Raw genomic sequence first — 23,190 nt, 5'->3', positions numbered from 1 at the left:
GTAATTGAGTATTATTTCAGCAATGTAACAGTACTTGTACTTGAGTACAAATTTTTAGTACTCTTTCCACCACTGGACATCATCGACATAGAACGCACTGTGCACCTAAACACTGCCGCCCCCCATTGTCCAAAATATGTAATGGATTTTTAAAATAATGTAAATCTTTCATAGGTTTTCTACTACATATTCCAGGAAGACATCATTTATGTTATATTAAGCCATCCCAGACTTAATACCCAGGGTTCCCTTTAATATTTGAAACTATAACAAAGAAGATGGACAGGTGTGGTCACGAGTAAATATACACAAAATATAAAATATAACAAGGTGAATGATATAAAGTCATATAAGTAGTCATGAAGGTGGACAATCAGATGAAGCCCACATTCAGCTGTGGTGTGAAAGTAGCCTTGATTTCAAACAGATACACATTTTTTATTGCCATACTTTTTAATAAAGAACACAAACACATCACATTTACATTACTTTTTTTATATATGCGAAATGTGTTTTTATTACACTGATCACAATTAAACTGGCTTTGTCCAGAGCGAACGCTCAGATGATTGTTGAAATTGCTCCTTTTTCTAAACCTCTTGTCACACTGAGGAAAATGGCATTTTCTTTTCAGAATGAGTTTGCAAATGCCGTTTCAGTTCTGTGTGATATGTGAAACACTCTCCACACTCTAGACACTTGTAAGGCTTCTCTCCAGTGTGAACTCTCACATGAATCTTAAGGTTTCCTTTAAGCGTGAAGCTCTTTCCACACTGAGGGCAGGTGAAAGGCTTCTCTCCAGTGTGGATTCTCATGTGTTCCTCAAGGTTTGCTCTGCTTGTGAAACTCTTCTCACATTGAAGACACTTGTAAAGCTTCTCTCCAGTGTGAACTCTAATGTGAATCTTAAGGTTGCCTTTAAGCGTGAAGCTCTTTCCACACTGAGGGCAGGTGTAAGGCTTTTCTCCAGTGTGAACTCTCATGTGAACCTCAAAGTTTACTCTTTTTGTGAAGCTCTTTCCACACTGAGGGCAGGTGAAACATGCTTCTCCAGTGTGAATTCTCATGTGATTCTCAAAGTGTACTCTTTTTGTGAAACTCTTTTCACAGAGATGGCACACATAAGGCTTCACCACAATGTGAGTTTTCACATGATCCTTAAAATGAATCCTGTCTGTGAAACTTTTTTCGCAGTGATGACATTTAAAACTTGTTTCTCGCGAGTGAATCCTCATGTGATAATTAAGGTGTGCTTTATTTCTGAAGCTCTTTCCACACTGATCACAAACAAACTGCTTCTCTCCAGTGTGAATTCTCATGTGGACTTTGAGGTTTTTTTTCTGTTTAAAACTCTTTCCACACTGAGTGCATATGAACGGTCTCTCTCCAGTGTGAATTCTCATGTGAATCTTAAGATATCCGTTTTGTGAGAAACTCTTCCCACACAGTTTGCAGGTGAAAGGCTTCTCTCCAGTGTGGATTCTCATGTGGATTTTAAGGTTTTCTTTCACTGTGAAGCTCTTCCCACACAGTTTGCAGGTGTGAGGCTTCTCTCCAGTGTGAACCGTCATGTGGACTTTAAGGTCTCTTTTCTGTTTAAATCTCTTTCCACACTGAGAGCATATGAATGGCCTCTCGCCGGTGTGAACTTTCATGTGAACTTTAAGACTTCCATTTAGTGAGAAGCTCTTTCCACACAGTTTGCAGGTGTGAGGCTTCTCTCCAGTGTGAACTCTCATCTGGAGGTTTCTAGTTTCTGTTTTATGAGTCTGTGAGTAACTAACTAAGTACTGATTTTTCTCTTCCATTTCAATTACTTGACTCTTCTGTTTCAACGTCATCAGATCTAGCGTGAAAAGAAACAAAAACAAATTAACACTGGTTTGATGTGTAGCATCTGGATCAATCAGACACACAATTATTCATTATATTTAATGAATAATCCAGAAACTCACTCTCTCAAAGTTCTGTAAACCCATCCCCCTAAAACTGCAACTAGCATCCCAAATGAAGCTAACACACAGACAGAACTAGGTGTCCTGTTACAGAACACAATAACTTTTTTATGACTGTCAAGAATTCGTGACTCTGACTTCATTCTTTCTGAGAAGGACAAATGAACCCTCTTAATCCTATATGTTCTATATATAACCGCAAGAGAAATGTATAAACGTGTATCCAATTTTCCCCTCTGATTTCCTTTTATAGGGTTTATTCTATGTATTAATTCTCTCTTCTCCTAGACGACACTTTGGGGAATGTCTCAGGCATGACCGGTGTCTGAAGCATGTGTGAAAACACGACAATAAAGTTGACATTTGCTTCTTTGTCTTCAGGATCCACTTGTCTAAGTGCATATGATGATATTGGCTCGAGTGCAGAGTGAGTGCTGACAGCTCTTTAGAGAATTGTATATGCACATGCAATATGTATACGAGTCATGTTAATGCCGAGTTCAGACTGCACGATTTTCAAAGTAGTCGGGTCCCTGTTCTTTTCACACTGCATGACTATCTTGGCCAGCATTCAGTCGCTGCTGTGTTCAAACTGCACGATGGATCGGCGACAGAAGGTTTCACACTGCGTGACTTTACAATAGTAAGAATCGCCGACAACTCTGTCTGGCACGCAAACTACTTTTCACAACCAAACACACGCGAGACATGACAAGGAAACAACGCGATATCATGCGTTCAAGACCGGAGTTCTCACGTGAGACTGGCCCTGCGTCTCAATCAGCTCCCTAGGTAGTGAATCAGTACATAATGAAAGTGAATGTGGCTGATACCCTGATCAGTGCCCTGACTACTGAACTAGGGAGCTGATTGAGACACACGGTGGGATTATTATTAAAAATAGTAGCCCGCAAGAAGCTTGAAATACAAATTGCCTGTGCGCTGATTTGCAGCGAATACAACATAAAGAAAAGAAGAATATGGAGGAAATGTTTGGGGAGACTCGAAGAACAAGGATTGTGTGTTCCGCAATGACAGTTGGAGCTAAATACATAACTTTTCAATGTGCTGCTGTTGCGGATGGTCAAGCAAATGTTTGTGCTTTGTTTCTGTTTAATATAATTGTAATGTTTATCTGAAACGAAGCCATGCTTGCTGATGTTGTGGTCTATAACTCCTCCCCGAACTCCCCGCTGCTCTGTATCTTGCTCTCTCATTGGCTGTCGGTCATCGCTGATGTAGTTTTCAGTCAGAACACTTTTCACACTGCAGGATTTTGAATCGCCGACAGGTCCAGATATTTAGCATGCCAAATATCTCACGGGCGTCGGCGACTCGTCGGCGATTCTCTCAGATCGCGTCTTTGCTCATTCACACTGCGTGATTGTCACTCGCGTGAACGAGCACCGATTTGCCTGTGATTTCTCAAAACCTGTCGGCGAGCTAAAATCGTACAGTCTGAACTCGGCATGAGGGATCAGAATCAAGCATCTGCACCTAGCATTTTGGACCTTGTGTTTGCTGAGGCAGTGTGATGGTTTTCCATTTAGGGAACAAGTGATGCCTATGGTTCATGGATGTTTTTACTACTCCTTACAGGAAGGTGACCCCCCCTAGATCCTGGAGGGAGGCGGCAATAAAAGATAGGATGGAATGTAGCTTGTATAGACCTATTACAGTTCTAAATATTGATTACAGACTTTATGCATCTATAATGGCTAAACAAATAGAACACATTCTTCCAGATTTAATAGATACAAAACAAACAGGTTTTGTAAAACAATGACAAACATACAATTATATATATGGTGAACCCTAAATATAATTGACAATATATTTCAGAATAAAACTAAACCTCATAATTACTCTAGACGTAGAAAAGGCGTTCGATTCAGTGAGCTTGGGTTTCTTATATTTAGTTTTGCAATGTTTTGGGTTTGGAAATGAATTTTAAATCTTTATATTCAACCCCTACAGAAAGAATTCAAATTTATGGTGACATTTCAGATAATTTTACTTTAGAAAGGGGAAGCTGACAAGGGTGCCCACTAAGTCCTATTTGCTTTATTTATTGAGCCAATGGCACAGCTATTCAGAGATGATATACAAGTAAAGTGGTAGTCAAGGGTGCAGAACACAAGATATGCTTATACACTGATGATGTGTTGTTTCGCACATGCCCTGAAGTGATGTATAAAAAATTGGATCATACTCAGGATACAAACTAAATACACATAAAACTCAAGCTCTTGTGTAATTATAATCTGAGTAATGAAATACGTAATGTGAGTACACATTTAAATGAAATACATCTTCCATTAAAGGTGTAGTTCACCCACAAATGAAAATTCTCTCATTAATTACTAACCCTCATGTCATTCCACACCTGTAAGACCTGCAGAACACAAATTAAGATATTTTTGATAAAAATCTGATGGCTCAATGAGGGCTGCATTGACAGCAAGTTAATTTACACTTTTAGAAGTCCAGAAAGCTACTAAAGATTTAAAACAGGTCATGTGACTACAATGGTTCTACCTTAATATTATTAAGCAACGAAAATATTTTGTGTGCCAAAAAACACAAAATGACTTCATTCAACAATATCTAGTGATGGGCGATTTCAAAACTGCTTCATGAAGCTTCGACGCTTTACAAATCTTTTGTTTCGAATCAGTGGTTCAGAGCGTGTATCAAACTGCCAAAGTCAAGTGATTTCAGCAAACGAGGCTGAATGTCATTTTGACCATAATAATGTACCAAATCAAACTCATATAAATAATATAGTATAGAAAAATACTATACATACATTTATAATGTACATGTTGTTTGTGCCAAACAAGTCGACAGTGTTCTCGACTGGGTTTGAATCCTGGTCAGAACAGTGTTATGCTACAATAACTCATGCAAATAAACACCTTTTACAAACCCACTGCAAATGTTTCATTGACAGTAAAATCTACAAATCATATAATAAGATTAAATATTAAGTGTCTGTATAAAATGCCTTCTTTTATCAATTTTGAGGGCTTGTTTTGTTTATTCTATGGATGGCTCAGCTAAACAGGCCAATAAAAGACTATTAACTACTATTATTATTTGTAATTTTAGTGACTGATTTAGTGCAATAATTTCTACTGATGTCTAATTAAAACATCTACAAATGTATAAAACTGATCAGAGATCAGGTAAAACCTATAGACTTGATTCATGGGCTCACAGAGATCATCGCCCCCCCAGTACTGAACCATTGAAATTTTGGGGGGCATTTTGTTTGTTTTTACTAATTTAATGTGACGTCATTCATTTTGTTACAATACAAATAATACAGAGATCATGACACAGAATGACTGAGAATGAAACCAACCTGTTTGTTCCTCAGTTTCTTCATGTTTGACTCTGAACGTTTCTTCAATCTTCACATCTTCACTCTCCTCTTTAATAAACTCCATCTTTATAATAGTGTGTCACGTGGATCTCAGTCGCTTCAGCAGTTTTTCTCTGTGTTTGGACACTCTGTCATGATTAAGATGAGAATAATTACCAAACTAAATCTCTCAGTGCATAGCAGTACATTTAAGTTTACATAAATAGTGATATATTCCATTTACCACGTTAAAGTAGTAGTTCTTTGCAATAAGTGTACATACAGTAGTAATTAGATGCTATTTATACTTTGTTATTATTGCATCCTGTTAATCTGCCGGTGTAGAGTGTAAATGATTATATTTATTAAAATTATGAATACTGTTATCATTATTAAACACTCGTTAGATACTTCTACTTTTAGAACATTTTCTTCATTTTTAATGAAAATAAATGCCTAACAAGTGATTAAACAGTGTGTTCATGATGAACTGATTCACAATATATGGAGCAAAATCAATGAAAAGCACCTTTACTGTTACACACAAAAAAAGGTTTAATTACTTTATTCATGCGCTACTCATAAAAAACTATGTTCATTACTGTTATTAGATACACTACAGTGTTCATTTCAAAAATAACTTATTTCACAGTTCTCTAAAAACACAAACCTTTCTTCAGCAGAATCACAGATGCAGGAGTGCGGCGCCGCCTTATGACGTCATGTCAACACACCAAAATAAAAGTCCTGTTCACATGCAATAGAAGTTCGCATACAGAAAACACATTCAAATGATCAGATAAAGGATTGATTCAAAGGATAAGTCACAGATTTCCAAAGCTTTCAATACCACTGAGATTTTCTCCAAAAGCATATGGCTTAAATCTAAATGTAAGCAAGCGTGAAATTATCACAATTATAATAGAGTTGATGAGAGATCTATTATTTAATTTAACTAAAACTGAATCCTTGTCATGATGAATATAGCTAGCTTATTCCATCTCAGTTTCTGTTCACATTAGCAAAAAAATCTCTAATAAGATCTTAAATGCAGCCAACTACGCCACCTAGCTGTTGTTCTTGCTCTTCCCTACTGCATGCCTAATGCCTCATAAATAACCTTATACTGTGTTGTATCATCTGATTAATAATCATAAAAACAGTTATAATACATCATAATACTTATTATTTGTGATTATAACTATTGAGAGTGTGATGATTTATAACACAATGAACATCGTTTCATCTGCTTAAGCTATAATAGGTTATATATCCAATAGTTTTATATATTTTACTTTCTAGACATTGTTTATTTCAGATCTGCACAGTATCATACTACATCTCAAGAGTGGTCTTTACTGCTTAAAGTGAAGTGATGAAAACAAAGTCTTCTTTTAAACATCTAAAAAGCTTTAAAATGTGGTCTTGATATTTATAAGTGGTCTTTGTGTGCTTAAAGTAAAGTAACAAAAGTTAAGTCTTGTTTTAAACAGCCATGAGGCTTCATGAATGGGTTTTACACATTTGATTTGAACTATATCTATAAGAAATGAGTGAAACCGTGGTGTTTGCTGGAGCGGCAGGTGACACAAAACAGAGGAACGAGCCACTCTACTCACATAACTGAACTGTTTACATCTCCTAAACCTACAGGAACCACCTGACCTCCAAATCAAGAGCAGTATCAAAACCAGAATGGTTTAAAGAAACCACAATCGAGGAATAGGCAACAGCTCTGCGTCAGCTTGTCTTTAATTTCAGTGGTCTGTGCAGAAAGAGCAATAAATGTGCTCAGTGTCTCTGTTTTGTCTGTCCAGGGACTTCAAACAAGGTGCAGCTCTTGCAATCGTGTTTCTGTCCGCTCCAGCAGCATCAAACGCAGATTTCATGGACTTCTCCTTCTTGAAGGCTTCTGCAGTGTAAAGGTATCTGTGAATGATGCCTCTGCTGTTCCTCTCTGAATAAAGAGGAATACTGTTATTCATAAATATTGCTGTGTTTACAGTTACTTTTCAAAGGCATTTTTATATAATTCTCTATCACAAAACCTCATTTGTAAAGTTTCATCTTCAACAGTAATTTATCCACAAAGTAACTTACTGCATACACGGATGTGTTCAGTCACATCTGCTGCAGGTAGTGCTTGTTTTTCTGTGCTTACGTTTCCTCTTTTTCATCTTGACCTCTTCAAGAAAGGAGTCTGAAAGGGTGGACGAATCCTCAATGACCTCCTCTGAACTAGAGATGGCAATCCGTGGAGATTTCTTTGATGCTTTTAGGCCTACAGAATATAATACAAATGACTTGTTGCATCAGATTTGCATCCACGCATGATTTATTCCCCCTGCTCAGCCAGTTACTGTTCGGTGTCTGAGGTAAATTTATATATGGATTATATATTACAGTGAACTTTAATGCTGTGTTAAGATGAAATATAACATATTAAGACGATTATAAGGCTGTACAGAGTTTTTTTTTTGCGTTCGTGTGGTTTCAGATGTTCCTATATTTTGTTGTAAATTTTGAATAAATTTTGGTATGAAATTTTTGGTGAATCGTGATTCATTCTTAATGAATATTTCACGCACTAATTTGTTCGAATGCATGCTTAGTGAATGAGACCTAATGTTTGGTGTTCATGTATTTATTAAGCAGAGAATCTTGTAATAAAATAAAGCAGACAGAGTGGTTTTGTGTGGATGTAGCCTAAACCATAGATCCCAAATGCCTGTTTTTCCTCTCATTATCTTGTATCTCATGTGGGAGGCAATGGTGTTTGCGGATCTGCAGAGCTGTGACAGAGTTTCCATCAGGACCAGCAGTAAACTGGATGAGGAGGGAACTGAAGTGGCTGTCTGTAGGCATGTGTTCTTTTGAGGGCACTCAATATGTTCAGAGGAGAAATGTATGCTTATCCTTTGTACTTGCAGAAAGAGCTCCGCACAGAAAATAAAACTGCCCAGAACTGAGACATCTTCTGAACATGAAGCCATTCCTTCATCGGTCAAAATTATAAACAGGCCATTATTGAATTGATCAGATTATTCAATTGCTCTACATTATGCCTTTCAAATATTCAGAGCATAGTTTGGTAAAGTGTATGAGAAACTGGACATCGGCAGTGCAGACTGGAAACTGATGACCTCTAATATTTCTCCAAACGTGCACACGTTTGAACTGAACGCCCTGAGGGACATTGTTCTGTCAAGACCATCATTTCCTCATTTCAATGGATGCGGCTGAGGCTCATGTTTCATTTTAAACTCCTGACACAATCTAATGATGACAGTAGTTTCTTAGAGTCAATCAGAGGTAAAAAATTTAAGCTTGAGGATGACTGAACAATGGGATCAGTTAAAATATTCAAGCATTCATTCATTTGTGCGCTGTTCAGTGATGAACATTCAAGTTTTGAAACTAAAAGAGATTAGAAAAATAGATGAATTGGAATTTAAAGGCTGCAAAGTCATTTTGTTGGAGATGAGCTAAATGAAAAGATACAACCTCAGTTGACTCATAATGCAGGGAGACCCGGGAAACCGTGTGAGTAGTAGAGATGTTTTTATCATCCAGAGTGAGTTGTTGATTCATGAAACTGACTTGAATTATTATGAAGTATTAGTGTGTATTGAGTGTGTATAGAGAGAATCATTCAAGCTACAAGGAGATCTCTGTACTGTAAGTGTTTTGTGTTGTTTCTAGTTTGATTTTAGTGCTGTGTAGTTGCTAGGAAGTGTGTTTACAGTGTGGTCGCGTTGCAAATCACGTTTGTTCTCGTTTCACTCTGAGTCAGCAAGGCGTGGCCTGCTGAACTAATTAGCATTGTACAGTTGGTATAACTGTGTAAGTCTACCGCGGCAGCCCTCATCTGAAGCCCTCCTCGTGTGAAGATCGAAGAGTGTAAAGACCAGCGACTCTACCTGTGCGACTCCACCGAGCAACGACAACGACAAGGCACTTGAGTATTGCACTTCTTTTTCCTTTCCTCTTTATACAGTGTGTTCTTGTCTGTCTGTCTTTTGTCCTGTCTTCGATATGTGCTTTCAAATTCCCACTATTACTAACACTCGTAAATCGCGTGCTACACGTTGGAGGCAGTGTAACCATAACAACTTGCGTAGTTTACCCATGTCACCTAGTACATTATTTTCTATTTCTATTGGGCTCTGGAATTGTCAATCTGCTGTAAACAAAGCTGACTTCATTAATGCTATTGCTACTTATTCAGATCTCCATCTCTTGGCTCTGATTGAGACATGGATCAAACCAGAGGACACTGCTACACCAGCAGCCCTGTCCTCTAATTTCACTTTCTCTCACACCCCACGCCAGATTGGGAGGGGTGGTGGTACTGGCCTGCTTATGTCCAGTGAATGGAAGTTCAATCCTTTACCATCTCTCTGTGGCAATGGCTCATTTGAATCACATGCAATTACCATCACCTACCCTACTAAAATCCATGTTGTAGTTGTTTATCGTCCCCCAGGTCAGCTAGGTAACTTCTTGGAGGAGTTGGATGTGTTCCTCTCATCCTTCCCTGAGGATGGTACTCCTCTGCTAGTACTTGGTGATTTCAACATCTATCTAGACAAACCTCAGGCTGCTGACTTCCACACTCTGCTTGTCTCATTTGATCTCAAGCGAGTGGCTACCTCAGCTACCCACAAATCAGGTAACCAATTGGACCTCATCTACACACGCTGTGGCTCCACCGACAATGCACTGGTTACTCCACTACACACCTCAGACCACTTTCTTATCACTTTTAATCTCAACACACACTCCACCACATGTTACTTTTCGGCGAAACCTACGCTCCCTCTCACCATCCCACCTATCCTCTTTGGTCTCATCCACACTTCCTCCCCCTAACCAGTTCTCATCACTGGACACTAACACTGCTACTGACACTCTTTGCACCACTCTAACATCTTGCTTAGATGACTTCTGCCCCCTTTTAACCAGACCAGCCCGTTCCACCCCCTCTGCCCCATGGCTCTCTGATGCTCTCCGTGATCATCGGTCGAGACTCAGGGCTGCAGAGAGGAAGTGGCGCAAATCTAAAGATCCTACTGACCTTAGCTCATATCAGTCACTCCTTTCTTCTTTCTCAACTAATGTTTCCAATGCTAAAACCACATACTATCACACCAAAATTAACAATTCGACTGATTCCCGCACACTTTTCAAAACCTTCTCTTCTCTTCTTTGCCCTCCTCCCCTCCCTCCCACATCAACTCTTACAGCTGATGACTTTGCCACATTCTTCACACATAAAATAACAACCATCAGCGGCCAATTCTCCACACCACACACTGACAATAACATCTCAACAGAAAACACACAAACCCTCTCCTCCTTCTCCATGTTCTCCGAGGCAGATGTTTCAAAACTCATCCTCTCCAATCACCCTACTACCTGTCCGCTAGACCCTATCCCCACTCCTCTTCTTCAGGCCATCTCCTCCTCAATTCTACCTGCACTCACTCACATTATCAATTCCTCCCTTCACACTGGAACATTTCCCACAGCTTTTAAGCAGGCTAGGATTACCCCACTGCTTAAAAAACCCACTCTGAATCCAGCACTTTTAGAAAACTACAGACCAGTATCCCTTCTTCCTTTCATTGCTAAGACACTGGAGAGAGTTGTTTTCAACCAACTGTCTACTTATCTCACACAGAACAACCTCCTTGATGACCACCAGTCTGGTTTCAAGAGTGGCCACTCAACTGAGACTGCCTTGCTCTCAGTCACCGAAGCCCTGAGACTGGCATGAGTGACTTCAAAATATCAGTACTCATCTTGCTGGATCTGTCTGCTGCTTTTGACACCGTTAACCACCAGATCCTCCTGTCAACACTCAAGTCGAAGGGCATCTCGGGAACCGCACTCCAATGGTTCAAGTCTTACCTCTCAGGTAGGTCCTTCAGGGTATCTTGGAGAGGTGAGGTGTCCAAGTCACATCATCTTGCTACTGGGGTACCTCAGGGCTCAGTGCTTGGACCACTTCTCTTCTCCATCTACACGTCATCACTAGGATCTGTCATTCAGGATCATGGTTTCTCCTATCACTGTTACGCTGATGACACACAACTCTACCTCTCATTCCAACCAGATGATCCGACGGTTGCTGGTCGCATCACAGCCTGCCTGACAGCCATTTCTGCCAAACGGAAAAAAACGCAAAAACGGAACTACTGGTGGTCTGTGCCAACCCAACACTTCATCATAACCTTTCAATTCAACTTGGGTCGTCAACCATTACTCCTTCCAGGACAGCCAGGAACCTTGGAGTGGTGATGGATGATTGTTTAAGCTTCACAGATCATGTTGCTACAACGGCCCGGTCCTGCAGATTTGCCTTGTACAACATCAGGAAGATTAGACCCTTCCTATCGGAGCATTCCACACAAATCCTTGTCCAAGCTCTTGTTCTATCCAGACTGGACTATTGTAATGCTCTCTTGGCTGGACTTCCAGCATGCACTGTCAAGCCTCTTCAATTGATCCAGAATCCTGCAGCAAGACTGGTCTTCAACGAGCCGAAGAGAGCGCACTTCACTCCTCTCTTCATCAGTCTGCATTGGCTGCCAGGAGCTGCTCGCATCCAATTCAAGGCTCTGATGTTTGCCTACAGAACGACCGCTGGCTCTGCACCGCTATACCTAAACTCACTACTTCAGACTTATGCGCCCTCCAGAAACTTGCGTTCTGCAAGTGAACGGCGTCTTGTGGTGCCATCACAAAGGGGCACAAAATCGCTCTCACGGACCTTCTCCGGGTCTGTTCCTGGCTGGTGGAATGACCTGATACGCTCTATCCGAGCAGCTGAATCTTTAGCCACTTTCAAAAAAATGCTAAAGACGTATCTTTTTCGTCAGCACTTGACCCAGTAATAGTAGCACTTACCTTGATTTCTAATTTCATTCCATCTATTTGTGTATTAATTAAAAAATAAATAAAAAAAAAAATAAATAAAAAAAATCCTTGCTATGAGCACTTTACTGTCATAACTGTGACTTAACACAGCACTTACATACTGTTGTTCTCATGTTGATTTGATTCTACTGTTCTCATTTGTAAGTCGCTTTGGATAAAAGCGTCTGCTAAATGACTAAATGTAATGTAATGTAATGTAAATGTATTGACATGGGATGGCACAGGAAGATTGCTCTAAACACAGGCCTCTGTGGTTCACTGCAGACCATTTATAACACTTTCCATAGATTTCATCCTAAAGGTTTTGAGATTGATAAAACCATGCATACGCCAGAACCTGCGCAAAAATCCCAGTCAGCAGAAGATTGTGTTTGTGCGTCTCCACCCTGTCTCCTCCACGAAATCAGCATATCGGCACATTTGACGGTACAGTATCATGGTCAAGATGATGCTCTGATGATCACACATTATGCCCTGAAGAAGATGCCGCTGATTAGACAATTGAAGGAAGTGGTCAAGGAAGGTAATAAAAGTGGTTGATCCTACTCAAAGAAATTCAAGTGGAGATTCTTGATTCCTTTGATCATCATTCATGACACCCACAAACAAGTCATATGCAAAGGTGTATACCATGCCATCCAAGCGTGGAAATTACATAAACATTAATGCAGATTAACAGTTGTAGAAACACAAAAGTTGTTAAGTGTATATTGCCGTTGAGCTGAGCTCTTCCTTTAGTTTCTGGAAGGTGTATTCCAACACCATTCCTTCTTTTCTGACAACAGATCTTTCAGTGTTAGTGTTTTACACCGTGGGTGTGAGGAAAACCAGATTTCAATCCTCTGTATGTCCTGAACATATAGTAGAACTGACAATAAAGTTGAAAATCATTTCATCCAGAAGTCAGAAAAGGGTGCAAGTATATCAGCTCAGTGCAAAATATATATTAAAATGCTGTTGACACTGATGTTAATCATTAACATCAGGATGTTAATCTCCGTTCATAACAAATGAGCGAGCTAAAGATGTCTTCACCAGCCACACTTCTATTTTGACAGAAAATATAGCAAATGTTTTTCCTCCTTGAATAAGGTTGGTAATCACACCAGATCTAATATTAGTTATTTCAGCATAATAACCACAGAATGGGTGCATAGGGAGGCAGATTAAGATGAGGATGAGTAAAGTACAAATTTATGGTTTTCATAATAAGATCCAAACAGGCAGGGATACACACACACATAACTGAAACGTGACCGGTCAAAGAACATCAGAGAATTTCAGTAGTGCAGATAACAAGGTGATAAACGATACACAACTGATACTGAATGAACTCATAATGACGTGACCATGTACACAAAGGAGTGGTGGGAAACTGAACAAAGGAAGACATGAAAACAAGCTGAAGATAACTGAGACAACATGGTTATTCAATAACAGCTTTATTTCCTATTTGGATTAATGTATATGCTTTATTTTTCAAGATGTACTGTTTTTCCCAGGTATTGTTGTTAGCACACTTCCGGGTTGATAGGGAATGCTGGCGTGTTTGGCTGCCACTCCTCTCACCATTTTGTTTGTTTTTTAAGTTATATTATTTTCTGTGCCTTTTTTACTGATCGTTCCCAGTTCATTTCTATGGGTGGCCATAGGTCTGAGATTAGCTCTGTTTTCTCTGGAGTTCCTCAGGGTTCAGTCTTGGGCCCTTTATTTTTTAACATTTATCTGTCACCACTTGGCTATCCTATGTTCAATTTTCCTGTAGCAGAAAAGCTGATAAATTCGTCTCTTGGATAGACTATTGTAAAGTAGACTGTCGGTTGTACCTCAAACTTTACTGCAGCCATACATGACAGACAGAACCTTGAACAAGTAATAATTAACATAAGTAAAAACACAGCTCTTATTATGATACAGTAAAAACAAGTCATTGTAAACATTATCTTAAGTGCATAAATCTTTTTTCCCAAACATTGTTTATAGAGCTAAACATCTACTGAACCCGGAACAACCCTTTGATTATGATTAACAATCAACTACCTTTTTATCTGATACAATAAAAATCAGGTACAAAAGACAGTAAATCAGCTAAATCACTATAAAAAGACCACAAGAGACTGTGGGGAAGAAAGAGCAAGAGCTGGAAACAAACAACTGTGAAGAATGAAGGCTTTAGTATGTATCCTGCTGCTGCTGGAAACCTTTGTGTTTGTCGTCCAGCAGCAGGTAGATGGAGGACTCAATGAGAATAAGGACAGTCAACAGATCAGCTCTGAGGACGGAAGACAGAATCCACCTCAAACAGACACTTTGAGAGCCGAAGCTTCAACTGACAGCCAACAAAACTGCATTCTGTGCTTCTCTGACATCCACGCAGCACTGAGAGAACTGACCGCCACTGTTACTGAGCAGAAAGCGATCAACAGAGAACTGACTGCAACGGTTACAGAGCAGAAAGAAAACATCAGAGAACTGATCGCCACCGTTACAGAGCAGAAAACAATCAACAGAGCTTTAGAGGCACGACTGATGGATGCTGAGAAAGCCGCAGAACAACATACGTTGCTCCTGGAAGGGCTGAACAAGAAAAATTATGGTACCCGTCTAAAACATTCACTCTTTTATCAGTGATTCTCAAAGTAAATCAACAATGCAGTACATTGCATAATCTAAAACTGAGTGTTTACTGTGTAAATTGTGTTATCTATTAGGAGTGTAATAGTGCATTCACCCCAGACGCGAATGAAGCGTTAAGCGCGAGTGATTTACATGTTAAGTCAATGCATAGACGTGAATAGACATCCTGCGGCACGAATGACGTGATTCGCACAAATCGTGCAAGTTGAAAAATCTGATCTTTGGCGAAAATTCACGCCACGTTAACCAATCAGGAGCTTGCTCTAGAAGTGACGTGATTACGACGTAGTGAGAGAGGCATAAATCCGTAACAACAATGCAGGACAAAATCATCGTCGCTGTACGATACATCTTCATACTTTCATAGAAACAGGAATGAAAAGGATCTTGCTTGGAAGAAAGTGAGTGAGGAGGTCGGACAATCGGGTAAGATGTAAAAAAACACTCTTTACTCAATTTGAGCTATATATATACATATTGAAAATTGAGCTTATTCGCCGTATTTTACAACTACTTTCCCGCTGACAAGTTGTGTTTATTCAGAGGAAGTGTGCAGAAAGAAGTGGAAGAGTCTGGGACATGTATTTACAGGTCCCATGGCATGAAAATTTCACTTTATGAGGTTTTTTTTAAGATTAATATGAGTTCCCCTAGCCTGCATATGGTCCCCCAGTGGCTAGAAAAGGCGATGAAGAAATAGTGGGTTCATTTTATTTTCTCTGGTAATATGCCGATACAACTTCCCAAAGTTTTGTATGTCTGCGCCACACATTTCACTGACCACTGTTTCCTCAATGTGGGCCAATACAGCCCAGTTACTGTTGCTAATGTAAAGGTAGATAGCATCAAGTGTGTGTGTGAATACACACACTGTAACGCGAGTGTTGTACATTTCTTTGTTGTTCAGATAACCGTTCTGCTGTTGGCGCACGCGATTTCCACATTTCCAGATAGCAGAGCTTGATCTAACTGTAATAAGAAAGATTGTAAAAACTTTTAAGATATATGAAATATAAAATATGTAGACAGATAAATGACGTTGGCATGGTAGCACATTTTCCACAATGGCACCAATCCAAAAAGGTATTTGTAATAATGGCAGAGGTCCAGTGTTGGGGAGTAACGGAATACATGTACCGGCGTTACGTATTCAGAATACAAATTATGAGTAACTGTATTCCGTTACAGTTACAATTTAAATAGTTGGTATTTAGAATACAGTTACATTGTTGAAATCAATGGATTACATGAGGATACTTCTCTGTTTCACAATCTCTAAATAACGTTTATATATATAAAAAATATTTTTAAATAAATTAAGGCAACTTCATGCATTTCCCAGAAGCCCCAATATAAAAACGAAAAAATGCGCGGTTTGCGTGATCAGTCACATGGAGTCGGAAGAGGAGCAGCGGGAGCTCAGCTACAGGTAGAGATGGAGCCGAAACAACAGAGCCAGGGCAAGAATGCGTTTATATCTTGGAAATTTAAACAGCATTTCACACTAAAAAAAGAGGGAGAACGAAATATATCTGTGCAATGCAACCTCTGCTTACCAGCAACCAACCTCCTTTCAGCGTCCAAAGACTCCACTTCCAACCTGAAGAAGCATCTTAAAGTAAGTAATTTTTTTCTTTAAATTAGCCAGGTTTAGTCGTCTGCTGTAGTTTTACTGGTCACCTTGCTATTTTATAGTTGTATCAGGTAGCTACCAGGTCTGTAACGATATGCAATGTGATATGAAACCGAAATCACGATGACACTCATATCGACGAACTGCGTGTCCATTACAGATTTGCGCAAAACTTTTGCGATTTTTTCTAAATGTCGACAAAAAACTATTGCGAAATGACGGCGTTTCCATTAACCGATGTTATGCGACTAAAACTTAATTTTTTCCTCTCGCGATAAGTAAAATCATTCCAAAAACCATGGCAACGGACGTTGGTAGGTTTATGTACTATATCCCAGCCACTGCACTGGCCATTATTATTAATCGAAGGAGATGTATGTGTGTTTTCCAAGCATTAATGGTAAGGAACGACCCTTATTATACTTGTGAGCGGCACATATGAGGTGTTTCAGCACTAAAAGACTGCTTTAAAACTTTCACAGAGACCTCAAACAGAAAGCACAAAGGCTTTCTGTAAAGTGAATTTCGTTTTGTATTAATTTTATTTTTTATTTTAATCAATGTTTCATCAAAAAATTTCATGGATTTAATAAATAAGTAAATATAGCATACTCATACCACTTGGCTAGCAACATGGGTTCAGGATAGTGCTAAAACAATTTCAGTGTTATTAATTTGTGCTCTTTGTGTCTTTCTTTATTTTAGAGGAAGCATTCCAGTGTCTTGCATAGAGCAGAAATGGCATCAGATGATGGTGGTGAAGGAAGTGCCATGCCCACCCCACCTCCTCTCAAACAAGCAACACTCAGCAGCACCTCAGCATCAATCACCCAAAGTAAAGTAAACTCCTTGGTTCTTGAGTTCATAATTGCAGATGTGCAGCCCTTTTCTTTAGTGGACAATGCCTCATTCCGTGAGATGATTGCAGGAATTAGTGGGGGTAGGACACACATGTGCAGAAAAACATTGATGCAGCGCATTGAAAGGGGATTTCAAAATATGAAGGAGGCAATTACTGAAACTCTTCAGGATGTTCAAACCGTGTGCACAACAGCAGATATATGGACGGCTCATCATAGGAGTTTCATGGGAATCACGTGTCATTGGATTGAGCCAGAGACATTAGATCGAAAGTCTGCTGCATTGGCATGTGAAAGGACAAGGGGCCGCCACACCTATGATGTCATTGCTGCCAAAGTTAGTCAGATTCATGCAGAATTCCAGATCCAAGGCAAAGTCAGTGCCACAGTCACTGACAATGGTAGCAATTTCGTTAAGGCATTCAGTGAATATGGAGGCTGTGAAATGGATGATGAGATGGATAACACAGATGATGTGCAGTTTGCTGATGTCTCTGCAGTTCTTCAGGAAGAGCAAGAGGAAGAGGAGCTAAACTTTTTTTTGCCACCTCACCATCGATGTGCCGCGCATACCTTGAATCTTATTGCCACAACTGATCTTGACAAAGCTGCCTCACAGGGTGTTTCTCGAAAATTATACAGAAGTGCAATGTCTAAATGTGCTGCAATCTGGAATAAGGCTCATCGCTCATCAGGTGCTGCTGATGCAATTGAGGAAATTGCCCAAATGAGATGTTTGGTACCTTCAGTGACTAGGTGGAGCTCAGAGTATCATGCAATCGAGAAGTTGATGAGTCTCACCGAGAGTCAGCTCAATGGAATCTGTGACCAGCTGAAATTGGCCAAACTGCATCCTCAAGAGACAATGTTTCTAATAGAGTACACAGCCATACTGAAACCTCTTGCCTACTCAATCAACCTGCTCCAGGGAGAAAAGAACTGTTACTTTGGATACATAGTTCCCACCATTCTCAGCCTAAAAGCCAAGTTAGCTGAAAAGTTGACCCAAGTGCAGTTCTCAGCCCACATCCTCTCAGCTGTTATAAAAGCCATTGACACTCGATTTGGGCAGGTGTTGGCCTCCCATGAGGCAAGGATGGCGGCTTCCACCATCCCAAAGTTTCGACTGTGGTGGCTTGCTGATGAAGAGAGGGGAGCCATGAAAACAGCAATGGTCCAAGAGTCTCGTCTTCTTCATAAAGAGCCTTCTGAGGATGCCGGCACCACTGGAAATGCCGCAGTTGGAGGTGATCCAGAAGATGATGAAAACTTCTTCACTTTTGAGACAACACAGATGACAAGTTCATCAGCCGAGGAAGAGGTGCAGAGGTATCTCCAGGATCCAGACAAGTCATTGGCTTCATTGAAGATGTATCCAATGATCAGAGACCTCTTCTTAAAGTACAATACTACTCTGCCATCAAGTGCTCCTGTCGAGCGGCTTTTTAGCCAGGGAGGACTTATTTTCACTCCACATCGTAACAAAATGACAGATAAGCACTTTGAGCAGGCTCTCCTGCTGCGATACAACCGACTTTACTGGAGTGTTGACATGTAGAGTAGGTGGGTCAAATATGTAGGTAGGTGGTTCAAAACATATTGGTCTTTAGGTTCATAGGCTTTTTTAAAGCATGTAAATTGGCAATCTCATTATTGTAAAACCAGTTGTCTTTTTTTTCACCTGACATTCATATAAAATCAACACCTTACAATGCCTACTGCAAATGTTAGAAAAAAAGTTTTTCACCCTATGTTATGTTCAACTTTGACATTTTGGATAGGCTGATTTGCTGCTAGCCTTTGTTGTTACATTACCAAGAATGTTTTTCAATATAACATTGTTTCATGAGGGTAAAATTATATTTGGTGGCATAGTTTAAAAAAATAATATTATTTTGCCATCACATTCAGTTTGAGACTGTTTTATTTTGATGGACCATTATTAGTGTGTCTATCTTGATGAAAGAACATTAATGTGAATATAGTCAGCTGTAACAATCTGGACTTTTTTTTTATGGAAGATTTACAGAAACAGAATATTTGTATTTTCACACTTAAAATAAAGTAAATAAAGAAACTGAAAAAGGAAAATTCGTAAATTCTTCTCTTTTTTTAACCAAGCAAAACATCTTTTCCATAAACACCCTCATAGTCTTTGTTCCTCTACAGAAAATTTAAAAATGTTGCACTTTCAGGGAGACTTGGGCCTAACACATTCAGCCAGTTGGAACAGAAAAACACACCAGAATAGGCCTGTTTAGTAAGCAGGATTTGATGGCCGCATTCCTACACTTCTAAAATGCAATTCAATGTGGAAGTAATCCAAGTATTCAGAATACGTTACTCCGATTGAGTAACGTAACGGAATACGTTACAAATTACATTTTTGGGCATGTATTCTGTATTCTGTAACGGAATACATTTTGAAAGTAACCTTCCCAACACTGCAGAGGTCTGACTAATTTAGTGGCGTTGGTTAGTGTCTATAGCTGATAATTATATATATAATATATATACAATAGCAAATCAGAGCATAAACCAATTGAAGTAACGTATCCAGACACAATGTTTTAAACTAACCATTCGGAGATGACCTGCTGTAGCCGCTGAGTTGCAACTTCTTCATCCGGATCAGATTCTGGGTCAAACTGAAAAGCTTGAACGACTGCATGTCTACAAGCCATTGTGATACATCCACTGTCAACATTAGCACATGGTACCGTGACCGCAAGATGGTTAAGGCCACACCCACCCTCCACCTTGCCCCGCCTCTCTCCTCCTCATTAGCATTTAAAGCTACAGACCCAGAAATGGCAGGTCCTGAGGAAAGCTCATTGTGGGACTGGCTTGTAGTAGCTGAAATTCTGCACCAAGGCTGAATTTTGGGAAAGAGACTTTATATACAGTACTAGGGACCACTTAGGCCTATATAAAAGCATCCAAAAAGCAGCATGTCATGGGACCTTTAAAGAAGGGGGAGAGCATCTCTCATGACGCGAATCTGCGTCTGTTGTGAAGTGAATTTCACGTAAACTCAATGTTCAAGTGTCCAACTACGCGCAAATAGCGTGATTTATTCGATCAAGTCGCGTCTGGTGTGAACGCCCCATAACAGTACACATAGTCGCACCGTGAATTTTCAGTATATGTCTTTCGGTTCGATATGCATGTGTAACTGACAAACACAGAGTTAGTTTAAACCACCATTAAACACCAATAATCGCAATAAGCCTTAAGTCTTGTCACTTTCAATTATAATCAAAATCTCAACTTTTAAATTGTGTCCATTTTTATCACAAAATGTCTGATGTGGCGCGACAGATCAGTGTATAGACGCCTCAGTTCATACAGCAGCGCGGAGCGCGAGTGAACGCGAATCTCTTCCTCAGTTACAGAATAAACATGAATGAACATCTGAAGGTATGGTAAAAGATACAGTACTTACTGAAATGTATAATATCTCATGTAAAAGACTTCAGTAAAACAGCTTGTAAACAATATGTCAACATTATGTTTACCACAGGAAAGTCATTCAGTGTCCACAGCTTGTTCGTTCACTAGAGAAATGAACTCCAGATGGGAGCATTTTACTAAATATATTATGCTCTATATTAGCTTATATATTCATTATTTTTTGATTTAGTTTATTTATTTATTTATTTATAATAAACTGCCATTGTGTAAATGATTGTATTTCAAAAATGAAAATAATTTTATAATTAGATTTAGCAGTTGTAAAGGTAAAAACGGTCTTGTGTGCAATTAAAATGTTTGCATATATATATATATATATATATATATATATATATATATATATATATATATATATAAATAAAGATTGTGTTAAATGCTTCTTTTTTATTAAACATTGGTTTACTGAAAAAATTGTGTCTCTGGCTAAATAAATTCAATTATAATAAACATTTTCTTAAGAACAAAAGAATCTATTTCAGCTAATGCGGTAAACTATAAAGGAAACCCGTACTTCCACATTACTATATTCCTATAATACAGGTTAAAATTAACAACAGTCATTTTAGCAACACTTAATCAACACTTTAATTAAAAAAAAAAAAAAAAATATATATATATATATATATATATATATATATATATTTTTTTTTTTTTTTTTTTGTAAACCAATGTTTAATAAAAAAGAAGCATTTAACACAATCTTTATTTCTTCACAGAAATTTCAAATCTTACTCCGAGTCAAGTGGAAGAGTTGAGGAAGGAAAACAGAGATGAAACTGTGTGTTTGAATGAAGTTAAATTCAGTGTATGAACATTCGCAGCATAATATATCACAATATTGCTTATGTTTTTCAATAACAGACAGAGAGATTGCTTTCTCAACTTCACTGCTGCAATCTGGCAGTGGAGACGTCGGTCCTTTTACCAGTGACATCACACTAATCTACAGGAATGTCTTCACAAACATAGGGAACGCCTACAACCCAATAACAGGTAATTATCAATGAAGTGGAGTCATAAAACGTTTACAGTTTATAGTAATGAAAACACTTCTGCTCCATTCAGACCTCTTTGCAGCTGTTTAATGTGAATAAAACAATTAAATGATCTGCCATCTTTCCAAACCATTACAGTGTGCTGGGTAATTGAGCTGTCATGCAGGAAACAGCTGATTCTTTTCTTTATCTCTTATTATTTTCTTCAGGTATTTTCACAGCCCCAGTGAAAGGAGTGTACGTGTTCACATTCTCTGTCTATGCTCATGGTCAATCAAATGCAGCAAGTGCCTACCTTATGAAGAATGAAAAGCATGCGATTGTAGCGTTTGCTCAGCAGAATCAGGGTGCGTTAAACTCCTCAAAAGGAGTTGTGTTGGTCCTGGAGGTTGGAGATGTCGTCTATGTGAGACTTCGGCCTAACGGCAAAATTCAGGATAACGGGAATAATCACAACACTTTCAGTGGTTACATACTGTTTCCCTTAAAATAACAGGAGCTGTGATTCCAGTCATTCAGAAGCTTTAGCGTATGATTTAAGATGAAAATAAACATGTATTGATGAAAAATTATGTGTGTGAAATCTGCATTAGATTACTGTATGAAAGTCATTATAATAGACTCATAAGCTGTATATATATGTAATTTATATAAAGAGTTTCAGCACTGAGACAGACCCATGAATATCACATGACTCAAAAGTGTTTTCATTAAAGGGGTCATGAACGGCATTGTTTTATAATGTTTCCTGGAATTCCTTTGTAAATAAAAGCATTCTTCCTGCCCTGATTTGATCGCTCTGTTTTAAGGGGCGTGTCTGCTGTGAAACTCCCGTGTAAACGCCCACTGCTGTTTTTTTACTGTTACAGTTCTCAAGGTTAACTTATAACAACTCCAACTCTTTACTAAAAAGGTTGAATCATTATCACAAGGGATTTTGACTATTGTTACCTTTTACTCATTTGACAAGAATGTAAAACAGAAAAAAACATGACAGCAAACACATAAAGTCCCAAAACAATGCTGTGTTGAATATATGAGGCAAAGTAAGGCAAAGTATACCCTTGTTAGACACATGCAAACATAACAAAAATCTGCTGACTCTTTTTATAAACCCAAATGAAATAGTCATATAGCGAAAGTTCAGGAGTAGGCTTGTTGCCCAACAGTCCTTTCAAGCAAAAAATAATGATAAAGATGATACTCAACAGTCCTTTTCTGCTTTGGGGTAAGTAGGAAATTTAAAGTCCTTATAAAAAAACAATGTCCCCAAAAATAGAAAAAATATAAATCCACTGGTTCAAGTCCCCACAAAAAACAGGTTATC

The 23,190-nt window shown here is 38.8% G+C and overlaps 2 protein-coding genes across 4 annotated transcripts; one reads left to right on the top strand and one right to left on the bottom strand.

Annotated features, from left to right (window-relative positions):
* Positions 1-449: 449 nt before the first annotated feature.
* On the bottom strand, positions 450-22,282 carry LOC137024679 (zinc finger protein 585A-like). 2 transcript variants are annotated; one of them, XM_067392493.1, is made up of 5 exons: positions 22,159-22,282; positions 7,423-7,603; positions 5,993-7,279; positions 5,323-5,471; positions 450-1,846 (listed from the first exon to the last, which is right to left on the bottom strand). In XM_067392493.1, exons 4-5 carry the CDS (start codon positions 5,405-5,407, stop codon positions 603-605), a joined length of 1,329 nt encoding a protein of 442 aa, XP_067248594.1. In that variant the 5' UTR covers positions 5,408-5,471; positions 5,993-7,279; positions 7,423-7,603; positions 22,159-22,282; the 3' UTR covers positions 450-602. The 2 variants fall into 2 exon arrangements, with proteins under 2 accessions (XP_067248594.1, XP_067248595.1); XM_067392494.1 differs by lacking the exons at positions 5,993-7,279; positions 7,423-7,603; positions 22,159-22,282 and adding an exon at positions 5,567-5,589.
* Positions 13,656-23,190, top strand: LOC137024676 (cerebellin-2-like). 2 transcript variants are annotated; one of them, XM_067392488.1, is made up of 3 exons: positions 13,656-14,860; positions 21,730-21,861; positions 22,073-23,190. In XM_067392488.1, exons 1-3 carry the CDS (start codon positions 14,428-14,430, stop codon positions 22,354-22,356), a joined length of 849 nt encoding a protein of 282 aa, XP_067248589.1. In that variant the 5' UTR covers positions 13,656-14,427; the 3' UTR covers positions 22,357-23,190. The 2 variants fall into 2 exon arrangements, with proteins under 2 accessions (XP_067248589.1, XP_067248588.1); XM_067392487.1 differs by lacking the exons at positions 21,730-21,861; positions 22,073-23,190 and adding an exon at positions 17,240-19,992 and having other exon boundaries at positions 14,723-14,860.

This window comes from Chanodichthys erythropterus, chromosome 8 (assembly GCF_024489055.1).
Source record: "Chanodichthys erythropterus isolate Z2021 chromosome 8, ASM2448905v1, whole genome shotgun sequence".
Lineage (NCBI taxonomy): Eukaryota > Metazoa > Chordata > Actinopteri > Cypriniformes > Xenocyprididae > Chanodichthys > Chanodichthys erythropterus.
Note: the sequence above shows the minus strand (reverse complement) of the source record. Positions and strands in the feature narration are given on the sequence as shown.

Excerpts from the sequence above, each read along its gene's own strand:
- LOC137024679 (XM_067392493.1), bottom strand. The coding sequence starts at position 5,407 with ATGGAGTTTATTAAAGAGGAGAGTGAAGATGTGAAGATTGAAGAAACG. Across the intron at positions 1,847-5,322 it reads AGAAACTGAGGAACAAACAG|ATCTGATGACGTTGAAACAG; the intron begins GTTGGTTTCATT and ends TTTTCACGCTAG.